The 13,595-nt window shown below is 38.8% G+C and overlaps 1 protein-coding gene across 1 annotated transcript in view; it reads right to left on the minus strand.

The window, feature by feature from the left end:
• Positions 1-6,914, minus strand: part of LOC104082009 (beta-1,4-galactosyltransferase 6-like) — a gene marked incomplete at its 3' end in the record, with an annotated part of 12,984 nt that extends 6,070 nt beyond the window's left edge. The window contains exons 1-4 of the mRNA XM_009584953.1: positions 6,843-6,914; positions 6,084-6,150; positions 2,682-2,798; positions 2,196-2,309 (exon numbers count right to left, since the gene is read on the minus strand). Of these exons, the coding sequence (XP_009583248.1) occupies positions 2,196-2,309; positions 2,682-2,798; positions 6,084-6,150; positions 6,843-6,914 (370 nt within the window). The remainder of the gene's footprint in view (positions 1-2,195; positions 2,310-2,681; positions 2,799-6,083; positions 6,151-6,842) is intronic.
• Between the last annotated feature and the right edge of the window lie 6,681 nt (positions 6,915-13,595).

Raw genomic sequence — 13,595 nt, forward strand, 5'->3', positions numbered from 1 at the left:
CTAATTGCTACTTGGCTTAAGACAGTTTTCTACATGATTTAAGGTCATAAGCAACAGCGACTGATTTATACTTTTGACTACATGTCTGTACCTTTACAATGTAAGAGAAAGTTTAGAATTCAGAGGCATTGAAAAGAAACACAGATAACAAGCACTGTTACTGTACTCTTCACTGGATAAACTTCTCTGCTGCGATTAAAAAATAAATTGTAATGGAATCTAGATTAGCCTAATAAAATCTTCTTTGAAGAAAAAATGATCAGCAATTCAGTTTGGCTGTTAGCAACATTGTTTGGTATGATATGGATCTGAACTGCTATATTAAATACTTAATTACTTGCTCAGGCTGAATGACAGCCCGGAGCTTAAGTCAGGTGTTAGCCTAAAAGAAAAGAGGTTAGAATTCTGGAAGGTGTCACAAATATCTTCAGAAACTATTTCAATTTTTCTCTTTTACTAATCAGTAGTTTACTTGTTTGATTTTAAATATAGCAAGTAAAATAAACATTAGCGTAACAGATACTGCCAGATACTAATGAACAGTCACTTCTAGTAACATATTTACACTTTATTTATAGAGTTGTTGATTCTTCTTCTCTAGTTGGTACATGCTGATACCAAATGAGACCTTTCAATTTAACTAATTAGTTTTGAGATCTATACTAATGCTACTATTAGTTCTTCACTCAAAAATACTGTCTGTCTACAGAACATTTACTAGAACTGAAGCAATTCCATGGATTACTGACTCAAGTTGCGATTTCTGCCAAATGCAAAGCACAAAGAAAACATTTATACTTAATCATCCCTTGCTTCCTACAGCAACTCTGATAATGTAACAACAATTCCTAACATAGAGAAAAAAGCTTAAAACTCAATAGCAGTTTCTAAGAAGGAACTCTGTTTTAGCCAAGGAACTGCAATTTTATAAAGGTTAAATATAAGAACTATCTCTAATAGCAAACAATCAGTGGTGAAGGTCATGGTAAAGCAGTCACCACCAGGAGTGATTTGCCTTTCTTTTTATGTTCAAAACTGGTCTCCTACCTAACACTTCTTGGTCTTTAAGGATTGCTTTCTCTACAAGCTGGAGGATAGCAAACATAGCCCAGAATTTTGTCTGAATCTGAAAAATGGAAGGGGAATTTAAGAATTTACAGTTCTTAACAAGAAATTTTAAGAATATTCCCAAACAAAGCTGTACTTTGTCTATAGAAAGAAGATAAAAAAGTCATGTCAACAGCCTTTCAGCCACATTATTAAATAAGGTTAAGGACACTGAGTTACATCAAGGAGCTCTTCCAATCTCAGTTTGTGTAACTGCTTTAATCATGCAATACCCACTTATGAGACCGTCTACATACACTGGGATACTGCTACTTAGGACAGCTGTGATATTACAGGTTTTATAAAAACCCAGCAAACCAAAACAGCAATGGTATCAGAGTATTCAACTCAGTTTCTTATTTCTGCACGACACTCCTCTGCAACTAAACACTTTCAAACAAAGTAATTAGAAGTTTCGATTCTAGGTTCAAAGAGAAATGAAGTTAGGGTTACCTAATGAAGTTCTATTTAATAGCTTGGGATCTTAAACATCTGGATTTGAAAGCTTAATTTTAAAATTTCCTGAGGATCACAACTTTTCACTTGTTATGTAAGTACTACTTCCTCATTATGACAGGGCTTTAGCACTTTCTTACTTCCATCAATTCTCACTTCACTACACCATCTTGTTCAGTTTCCTATATACTGAGATAACTGTGATTAACTGATGAAGATTTGAGAACTACTTTCTGACTCATTGATCTTTGTATTAGGAATACCATTTCCAAAAAGGAAATTTTTAACTATTCCTCAAAATACGCAACTCTGAATGGGTACTTTTTATAAAGTTAGAGTATTCCCACATATTAATAAAAACATTTAGTATTTATTTTGTAGAAAGTAAAATTATTTGTAAATAAAATTAAAACACATTAGGCGATTAGTAAAGAGGACAAAAGTTTTAGTAACACAATATTTACAGGCAAAATTCTGCTAAGCATATCATCCATTCTCAGATGTATTTTATTCATTATTTTCTGCTATATATTTGGACTCCTTACAATTATGTTTTATACTAAAATAATTGTATTTTGTTTTAAGTACAATCCAATTTACTACGTAAACATTAAGGTCAGTTTAAAACTTACTCATGTAAGGCAGCTTCTCTGGACAAGCCTGGTAAGGAGAGTAAGTGAAGTTTTCTGGAAGATACATTGTTGTTTGAGCAACACAGTCACTAGAATTGTTTCCTTCAGGATAATCTTAAAAAGAGGAATTGATTTTTGTAAAAACCTATATTATCCACTGAATTAGTAACATATCATCATGCAGGTGAGAGCATTAACTTTGTAAATAACAAATTCCTAGCAGCATGATTTAAAAAAAAAAAAAAAAAAATTACTGCACTAAAGGAACAATAATTAAATTAAGATATCTTTGTTACAGCTATGACAAATATTTCCTACTAAAGTAAACTGATAAACAGTAACTATTTGGCCTTCACTCCAGTTCCAGAGAAGTAGGACTTGGGTCTAGGTTTTCATAATCAAGTTACGTCATTAAGGTTTGGCATGTTTGGGGTTTTTTTTCATAAAGCTCTTTTAAAAATGAAATTAAATAAGAAATATTCTTACCTGTGCCATTCAGTGTAGTATTTTTGTTAGTGTACAACCTGATCATGTGTCCTATTGTTTTTACGTTTTCTCTCAACATTATACCACGAGCTTGCACCATAAAGAGATACGTGTTTGCTGATAAAACAAAAAGCAATTTTGAATTTGAATTAAAATAAGATATTTCCAAATTACTCTAACATCCATTTATAATGTGTTCAATATTTGTTACTATGTCTGAATCCATGGCTAGTGAACGCTAATGCTTCGAGATAAAGATCCACAAAGCATGAAACCAAACAGCAACAAAACAGAAGAATAAAACGGATTCAATAACTACAGGTCTATATAAACCCCCAAAATTATAAAATGTCAATACACACTTTATATGACACTTTCATTTCTCTTTAACTTACAAAAAGCAACTGACAGTGCCAAGAAACAATTGAATTTACCAGTGAAAAAGGTTTTCATATGTAGATACATCCCTCATATATGCATTTATGTATACATCATAGATATAAGACAAAAAATGTCTAGAAAATCTTTTAGTCCCACAGAATAGCCCCCTTTTTTACTCATTAGTTAACACAACTTTGAGTCAAAACATACCGCTATTCATTCACCCCCAACAGCTGCTTCGTTATACAACTGCTACAAATCACTGCCAATCTCAAAGTATTAATGTTTGATAATTATATGTGAAATATTTATTATAGGCATCAAGGGTGAGTAAATCAACATTCTGAGTAATTAAGCGACTCGCTAATAACAACAGCATGAAATATTCCTCTGTCTCAGCCTTGCACTCAAAGCCCCAAATCTGATCTCAAGACAATTCTTTGTCCTAAACAGAAGAGAGTAAGTTGGAAAAGAAGCTGCATTTATGTCTGAGTAAGCAAATGTCTATCCAGGACTCCCAGAGCTCAAAAAATAATGTAAAAGGAAGGACAAATTCCCTTTGCGGAACAGTTTTTACTCTGGGTACCAAAGAGGATCAAAGGGATCATCTGTCACTTCACCCATGTTAAACACCCATTTGTCTGGCAGATATTTGGCTCGCTGTAACTAGTAACCACCCTAACCAAAAAATGCTCTGAGATTTTGGAGGAAAGAACTGAACATACCAGAAAAACCACAGATTAATCTTAATCTGGCCTAAAGAGACTAAAGAAAGTTAGAAAATTATCTCGGGACCTCCATCAGATGACCCAGCACCAATGGCATGACACAAAACTCCAGATCAGTTGATACCTTCTTACAGCTAAACACAAAGAGACTAGAGCTACAGAGAACTGTTTATAAAGGACTGGGGCATTTCCAGAGGAAAACACAGTAACTAATTCCACCACATTAGCTAACAATACTACCGACATCCACAGAGATACAAATACTAACATAATCTTTTAAGGAGTATTATTTGCAAACCCCACAATAATGTTTTTATTTTTAAAAGAATGAATGGAGGGGCCTTCCTGGCTTTCAAAGAACTTCTTATTAGAACAAGAAATATTATCACTTAAAGACAGGCTCTGAACATGTCAGGTGCTATGGATGGCACGTAATTCTCAAACTCTTGGTGAGCATGACTAGCTGTTTTGGTTAACAAGAATTTACATGTCTGTAAAAGTTATTCAGCTGCTAGGATCCTGAAGTTGACTCAGCATCTCCCACCACTAAAACAGAAACAAAACAAAACAAAAAAACTACAACCTTGCCCTGATGACAGAGGTAGGAAATCCAACAAGAATGATTCTTACTGGGATGCAAGACAACTGGATCCAAGACAACCGATAACGTTCAGATTTCCTTACAGAAAACTTGCACAAAAACTTCCCAAAATTTTAACCCAATTCACTGTAAAGTAGCCCTCTGGAGTTCCAATGATTTTCTTGCATTTGTAGTTTTCCATTCAATTTCAATTTTTTAGGGTATCTGTATTAAACATTTCAGGGAATCTGTACATACACGAGTTCATAGATGAAGTTACCTGCTCAAGAAACCTTCTCCTTTAGGAATCAACATAAAAGCAATTTGATCTGTTTCTCCAAGAACAATTATTTACCTTCAAACAAACAATTTCAAAATTCAAGGCTTCCCTGAAAGTAAAACTAAGTGGATTTTTGCTTTTCAAATAGGACAAAAAGTTTCCTAATTAACAAAGAATTAGTTTCTTCAAACTTCAACATATTTCAAATTGGTATCCTCCCTTCTCTTTACCCCACATATTACTGTACAGCTCTTCTCTTCAATATCTTCCTATTTCGACACTAAAATAAAGTTCTTTTTTAATATAAATCAGTTAGTAAATACTGATTTCAGAGGCAACCTCTGGAAGACTGTATGCTATATTCTCCTTTTTAACGTGATATCAAAAGGCAAAGTCACTTGAGTTTTTAACACTGCAGAACAGCAGCTTTATAGAAACATAACCTTAATTCACATATATCAGGTGTGGTGGGTTGATCCAGCTGGCAGTTAAGTCTCCACTCAGTTCCTTGCTCACTCCCCTGCAGTGGGATGGGCAAAAAAACCAGAAGGGCAAAAGGGATGAAAAACAAAAACAAAAACTCCAACCAAACTCACCACCAGGAGGCAGATGCCCTACCAGTCCCCAAGCAATGGCTATTTCGGGGGAAAAAAACCCTCCAGTTTTATTGCTGAGCGTAACATTACTTGGTATGGAATATCTCTTTGGTCACTACAGGTCAGCTGTGCCAGCTGCGTCCCCTCCCAACCTCTTGCCCACCCCGAGGCTACTTGCTGTGGGGGACCGAGTGGAAAACAGAAAAGCCTTGATGCTGTGCAAGCATTGTTCAGCAATAGCTAAAACATTGTGTTTATCAACACTGTTTCAGTCACAAATCCAAAGCATGTGTCTCCAGAGACCTATGCTTAGACCTCTTTCTGATACCCCATACATCATTTCATTAGCTGCTTCTTGTTCCTTTTTCATCATCAACACTATGAGCCCCTATCTTCAAACCTCCTAAGAACGATACCATCTTTCTTAATGAGAAAGATCAGTGCTTTTTCTTCTACTTACATGTTCACCAGCCTTGGGAATTTCTTTCTGGCTGCTACCAAATCACATTGATTGCAAACACTTCAGCTGTTAGACAGACAAATGTCACTTACTACACACCCAGAGACAGAAAATATGGACACTCTGCAGCCAGTGAGGATACTCTCCAGCATTCCTCCTCATACGGCTGAGATGAAAGATTTGCTCCAGAAGTAACTGCAAGGAATATTAGAAAAATCTACTCGAACACGTTACTGTTGCAGTCATAGGAATCTGATACAGTGCAGAACTGAGACTAAGACCTTCAAACAAGTCCACAAGAAACTCAAGAAGGCCACATAACTGTTCTCAATTCCTATGGGAAACTTTACTGTAGCCCAGATAATGCAGACACAAACCTTGATAAAACAGATTTTCTGCAAAAGCATCTGCATTTCCCCTTTGTTGAAGAACAACTTCCTTCTTCTGACAAAGAGGAGAAAAATTAGAACAAACACACCAGATCTTTGTGAGAGACAAAGCTAGAAAAGACATTTCTCTCAAAAGCAGGCATCATGAAAAGACAGAATTAAAAAAATAACCAGGCAAAGTCTGCTGCTATCTTGGCCTAAGTATTCAAGAGCTGCTCTTGCTAACACGAAGATCTAGCCTTGCCATGTTTTCATCAAGCTATTCTTGTAGTCTACCCAATCCAACACCTCCTCTTCCTGGCTGATCTGCTTGTCAACTCAACATCCAGCTCCACCCAAATACATAAACATAATAAAACATCATCTTCTCTGTGCACTCTTTGTCCCAGCTACCTGGGTCTCCAGCACAATCAGAGTTACAAGGAGTACAGACCTCACCGGTTTATTCCACTGTCATTCAACAGCTGCTTAGGTAGTAGCAGATGCTTGAGTAGCCAATTAATTACTTCAGAAGCTAAAAGCATCAGGCAAAAATCAAAGATATTAATTTAGTCCTAAAAATAAATCTCATTTACTGGCACAGGTTTGGGGGCAAAGACCTGTGAAAAAGAGCACACTTCATACGTCACATCAACCAGCAGTGACAGCAACAAAGCATTCAACATAATCCACAAGGGCCAGAAGCATAACAGAGAAATACATCTTTTCTGCTAGTGTGGTGAGGCAACAAGACTGACAGCAGAATACCGAGGGCTGGAGTTTGATGACTTCCACAGCAATCCTCTTTTCAGCTGTCATTGGTACTTTAATACTGGTCATCCTCCTGAGCTTGGCATGGGTTTCCACAAACCCTATCTATGCTGTCACGAATATGACCCTTAATGTACTTGGGTGTCCCTCAACTGCCTGTATACTAACGCACGCAGTATGGGGAATATACAAGATAACTTAAGAGATGTGTGTGCAGTTCCAAGGCTACGATCTTAGTTGGGATCACAGAGACGTGGTGGGATGGCTCCCATGACTGGAATGTTGCAATGGAGGGATACAGGCTATTTAGGGAGGACAGGAAGGGAAGACGAGGAGGGAGAGTCGTCCTTTATGTGAGAGAGCAGCTGGAATGCATGGACCGCTGCCTGGGGTTGAAAAAGGAGCCAACTGGGAGCTTATGGGTGAGGATTAAAGGTGACATTATAGTGGGTGTCTGCTATAGGTCACCTGACCAGGAAGAAAAAGTGGATCATGCCCTTTACAGACAGATAGGAAAACAGCCTCACATTCACAGGCCCTGGTCCTCATGGGGGCCTTCAACCACGCCGATATCTGCTGGACAGACAACACAGCCAGATAAAAGCAGTGCAGGAGGTTCCTGGAGTGCATTGATGATAACTTCCTGACACAAGTGATACAAGAGCCAATGAGGGGAGGTGGTCTGCTGGACCTCACACTCACCAAGAAGGAGAGACTCATTGGGGATGTGAAGATCAAAGGCAGTCTTGGCTGCAGTGACCATGAGATGGCGGAGTTCAGGATCCTGGGGGCAGGAAGGAGAAGGAAAAGCAAGCTCACAACCCTGGACTTCAAGACTGAAGACTCTGGCCTCTTCAAAGATCTGCTCGGAAGAGTCCCATGCGATAAGGCCCTCGAGGGAAGAGGGGGGCAAGAAAGCTGGATAATATTCAAGGATCACCTCCTCCAAGCTCAAGAGAGCTCCATCGCAATGAATATGAAGTCAGGCAAAAATGCCAGGAGGCCTGCATGGATCAACAAGGTGCTCCTAGCCAAACTCAAACAGAAAAAGGAAACATACAGAAGGTGGAAGCAAGGACAGGTAATGCAGGAGGAATACAGAAAAAATGTCTGAACATCCAGGGTGCAGCCCACTGCGGTCCAGGAAAGCTCAAAGGGCCTCACTTAGGACCACCGTTTATAGGCTCACAAGATGGTCGGCTTTAGTCACCCGTAAATTTCCATCCTGGCCACAGTCCCAGGTGGTAATTACTAAAAAATTCTCAAGGTTTCGGTGTTGTTCTACTGGACACCTGGGCCAGGCAGTAGGAGTATGTTCCCAGCCTCACCTATGCAGAGTTTCTGATACAGTCAAGGAGCGCTCAACTGCAGGACTTCAATACACCAAGGCTGAGGTTTCATGGAAATTTCTGAGATCAACAAGCAGCCCAGATCAACAGGTGGCCCAGGGAAAAAAGGGGGAGGGGTATGAATGCACCACCACATGCAGTTAGGAAAGCTAAAGCCCAAACAGAAATGAATCTGGCCAGGGATGTCAAAGACAAGAAGAAGGGTTTCTTTAAGTACATAGGTGACAAAACAAAGACTAGGGAAAATGTGGACCCATTGCTCAACGAGATGGGGACCTGGTTACACAGGACATGGAAAAGGATGCAGTGCTGAATGCCACCTTTGCCTCCATCTTTACTAGCAAAACCAGCCAAAAAAAGTCCCAGAGACCAGGAGAAAATGCTGGAGCAAGGAAGATGTACCATTGGTAGAAAAGGATCAGGTCACAGAATACTTAAGCAAACTGGGCATACGTAAGTCTATGGGCCCTGATGGGATGCACCCACGAGTGCTGAGGGAGCTGGCAGATGTCATTGCAAGGGCACTCTTGATAGTCTTTGATCAATCATGGTGACTGAGAGAAGTGCCCGAGGACTGAAGGAAAGCAAATGTCACTCCTATCTTCAAGGAGGGCAAGAAGGAAGACCCAAGGAACTACAGGCCACTCAGCCTCACCTCGATCCCTGGGAAGGTGACGGAGCAGCTAATCTTGGAAATCATTCTTCAGGTACATGAACGACAAGCAAATCATCAGGAGTAGTCAGCATGGCTTCATCAAGGGGAAGTCACGCTTGACCAACTTGATAAACTTCTACAATTAAATGACCGGCCTGGTAGGTGAAGAGACAGCAGTGGACATTGTCTACTGGGACTTCAGTAATGCCTTTCATGCTATCTCCCATAAAAGCCTCATAGACAAGGTGCTGATGTACACACTGGATGAGAAAACAGTGAGGTAGACCAAAAACCAACCCATTGACCAGGCCCAGAAGGCGAGGATCAGTGGCATGAAGTCTAGTTGGAGGCCAGTGACTAACAGTGTACCCCAGGCGTCAATACCAGGGCCAGTCCTGTTTTAACATTTCATTAGTGATCTGGATGATGGGGCAGAGTGTACCCTCAGAAAGTTTGCTTATGACACAAAACTGGAATAAGTAGCTGATACACCAAAGGGCCGTGCTGCCATCCAGAGAGTCCTCAACAGGCTGGAAAAATGGGCTGACAGGAACCTCGTGACAGTGTACCCCAGGCGTCAATACCAGGGCCAGTCCTGTTTTAACATTTCATTAGTGATCTGGATGATGGGGCAGAGTGTACCCTCAGAAAGTTTGCTTATGACACAAAACTGGAATAAGTAGCTGATACACCAAAGGGCCGTGCTGCCATCCAGAGAGTCCTCAACAGGCTGGAAAAATGGGCTGACAGGAACCTCGTGAAGTTCAACAAGGAGGAGTGCAAAGTCCTGCGCCTGAGGAGGAACAACCCCATGCATCAATATATGCTGGGGGCCACGCAGCTGGAAAGCAGCTTGGCAGAAAAGGCCCTGGAGGTCCTGATGGACACCAAGTTGAACAGGACCCAGCAATGTGCCCCTGCTGCAAAGAAGGCCAATGGCATCCTGGGCTACATTAGGAGGAATGTTGCCAGCAGGTCGAGGTAATCCTTTCCCTCTACTTAGCACTGGTGAGGCCACACCTGGAGTGCTGTGTCCAGTTCCAGGCTCCCCACTAGAAGAGAGACATGGACATACTTGAGAGAATCCAACAAAAAGCCATGAAGACGACAAAGGGACTGGAGCATCTCTCCTATGAAGAAAGGCTGAGAAAGCTGGGACTGTTCAGCCTGGAGAAGAGAAGGCTCAGGGGGATCATATTAATGTATATAAATGGTGGGTGATATGTATATAATGTATATGAAGGGAGGGTGAAAAGAGGACAGAGTCGGGCTCTTTTTCAGTGGTGCCCAATGACAGGAAAAGATATAAACTGAAACATAGGAGGTTCCACCTGAACATCAGGAAACATTTCTTTACTGTGAGGGTGACCAAGCACTGGCACAGGTTGTCCAGGGAGGTTGTGGAGTCTCTATCCTCAGAGATACTCAAAAGCCATCTGGACACAGTACTGGGCAACTGGCTCCAGGTGGCCCTGCTTGAGCAGAGGGGTTGGACCAGATGACCTCCAGAGGTCCCGTCCAATCTCAACTATTCTGTGGTTTTCTTCCACTATTGTCTTTCTGTGTTAGTATCAACCATCACTCCTGCCACAGTGCAAGGCAATGCACAAACCAGGAAGGCAAAATTTCACGTTTAACCAAAGAAAACATCTAACAATGTAACCACCTAGAACTAGTTTTATTCATATTCTCCTTATTTCACTGTACATGGTCCATAGTAAGTACGAAACAGCACTTCTGATTCAAGAAACATATAGAATCCAGACTGTCACACAGTGTACAAGGTAAGCAAATGGGAAGTGCAGTGCAGGATATAAAAAAACACAACCATATAGGACACCTTGGAATAAATACCGTACTAAATGTTCCACCTAAAGCAACTGCAGTGTGAGCATGCACTCATACCTAATTCAGATGAAATTTTCACTAGCAATTGATCCAAATCTGTATCAGCAATCATGGACACACAGCTACACGTCAGTCATCAAAAGTCCTGGGTTTAGGGCATTATTTAAAACTCATTTTGATAAAGCACATTAGGGCATTAAAGGGATCATCCTGTATTTCAGAGGAGATGTTAAAAATATCAGATGGATCATTTTTTGTCTCCAGTTTTTCTAGATCACTAGTTATTAATAGTTTTATGTGTTAGACTGAAAACAAGACCACTAGGGGGAGGGGATGCATTAATTCTTAAAATATAAAAATATCTGTAAAAATGGCTCAACATTTTACCTCAGGTAGCTTCCTGTTATTTAAATATTCACCTGAGGATTATTTACACCTTTTTTAAAGAAAAAAGTCCCATTCACAGATCACTCTCCATTCGGGAATCAAGCTCCTTCCAGCAGTACACCAAAAATTAAAGCACTTCTCACAACACTGCATTAGTTTATCATCCCTTAGCTTCACAGAAAAAGCACAAAACTCAGTTTTATATAGCAACTTAGCAATTTATCATGCTGTACACATACATCAAAGCAAAGCCAAAACAATGTGCCATGCACTTTGAAGCAATCAAGGTAGTAAAGTATACAACAGAACAACTGAATTTAAAACTGGATCAATGACTAACATTCTGAAGAATAGTAGGAAGTTAGAACTGTGATATTTTTAACAAGATAGTCAGAAAAGCATTAATGAGATTACAAACTATGATTTCTTAAAATGCCAAAGAAGAAAAGATGAACAGACTTGGAGATCACAAGTTTCATTAAAAATGCAGCTTTTATCGTACAAAAAAAAACCCTAAAACCAAAAACCACACAAGAAAAAAGCCTTACATCAAGAACACTTTCAAAGCAATTAGCAAAAAAAGTTAACACGCCCCATACTTAAAAAGTGAGATGATCATCGTCAGAGCAGATCTTCCGGGGGGGGAAAAAAAAAAAAATACTGAAAAGCTCATAATGGATACTTCATAGAGAATCCAGGGACACTGCAAAATTAAAATGCAATAAACACAGTTTTACAGAAAATAGGTCTTGCCAAATGACCATTGCCCCTAAAGTTACTTATCTGCTAGTCAACACCTGTTTTCACAGGACTTCTGAAAAGCACTCTCAACACATTGTATAAAGATTGACATGGATTCGAATGAGTTAACAGAAAGTTTTCCACTAGTAATTGTAAACGGGGAGTCATCTCATGGGGACGTTTCTAGAACAAGTCCCACATGGATCTCTTCTCATCTCAAGGTTATATGATATTATTCTCAGCAATATGAGAGTCATAAATACACTATTGGCAGAGTTCATGCATGGCAAATTAACACAAAAGTGTTAAAGATTAAATTCTACAAACTAATCTAAATATACAGTAAGTAGAGCTCAGCTGAAGATTGCTTCTAAAACATCACAGTCATGATTTTAGGAGCTACGAATATTTTCCACAACTACAGGATAGGGACTTTAGTCTGTAAAACAGATTCATTAAATATTTTGCAGTGAGGGACGATACCCAAAGTAACGTAAGACTACTGTAAACTGGTTCCTAGTCACAAATGGAAATCTATAGAGAACATAGATAAAACCTATAGTAAGGGTTCAACTTCCACAGGATTTTATTTATTGCTACACATTTGTTGTCAGTCAGAAGTTGTTTCTAAAACATATGCAACAACCAGAAAAAAAAACAATAAAGTGTGTGCCTTGAAACATACTTTTTCACTTGATTTATTGTTAAATATTTAATACCAGTTTTGCACTATTTGTAATTTAACAATAAATCCAAACTTATTTCATGGGTATGGTGAGACTGCATTTGAGTCTGCATATGTATACCTCCTTGTATGGAAAATATATAAGAAAGATACAGATCACCTCAATCTACTGAAAATACCAACAACTACAGATGTTTTTGGAGGTTAATAGGGATCATTCATATGATGCAGATGGATGAATCTGTATCAGCTGCAACAGAGAGTCTTCAAAATTGTTTTTAGTGGTAGTGTTTTTCAATTCTCCAGACAATGTACACTCATTACCACAAAGGACATGCCAAACGGATGAGTCCTCTGACTGCAAGTCGGTTCAATAAATGTCAGGGTTCAATAAACGTCAGTTCACTGTTTATTGGAACCAGTAAAAGAGGAAGTCTCATTGGTCAAGTCTCCATTTATTGGTGAAGAAAAAAAAAAAATTTTCTTTCTCTAGCAGTATTTTTAAGCATGATACATGACACAATGTTCAATACAACTTCTAACACATTTGATACTACTCTATCCTCCAATCTTGGGCTATCAGTTGATTAATTAGCAAGTCAGAAATAATTCAATAATAATTCCGAAACCGTATCCTACAAAAATTTAAAAATCAGCATTGCTGTAACCACTAAAAATGCAGCTTATATATTTACTTCGTTTGTGTTTTTTTTCCTCTACTCAAGGCAGATTCAATCAGGAAAGTAAACATTGTTAGTTAAAGATTTTTATTTGAATTTCTACTATTTTAGCAAAACTTCAACTCCAACTTTAAAATACTTAAATAAATTTCATTAAGACATTTGTTTAATGAAGACTGTTCTAGACAGGATGACTCTGGACACCAACAATTAAATATTTTTATGGCGAAATTTTAAGCCTAAGCCTTGCCAATTCTTCCAGAATTTTGTTTTAATGAGTTCAGTTATTGAGAAAAATAGGTAACTGTAGCATCCGTAAATCAAATGTTCCAAGCATCATCATAAATTAAATAAAGAAGAATACACACACAATAATGTAAAGGTAAAGAAGGACAACTGCAAATT

The sequence above is a fragment of the Fulmarus glacialis genome, unplaced genomic scaffold (genome assembly GCF_000690835.1).
Source record: "Fulmarus glacialis isolate BGI_N327 unplaced genomic scaffold, ASM69083v1 scaffold9189, whole genome shotgun sequence".
Classification (NCBI taxonomy): domain Eukaryota; kingdom Metazoa; phylum Chordata; class Aves; order Procellariiformes; family Procellariidae; genus Fulmarus; species Fulmarus glacialis.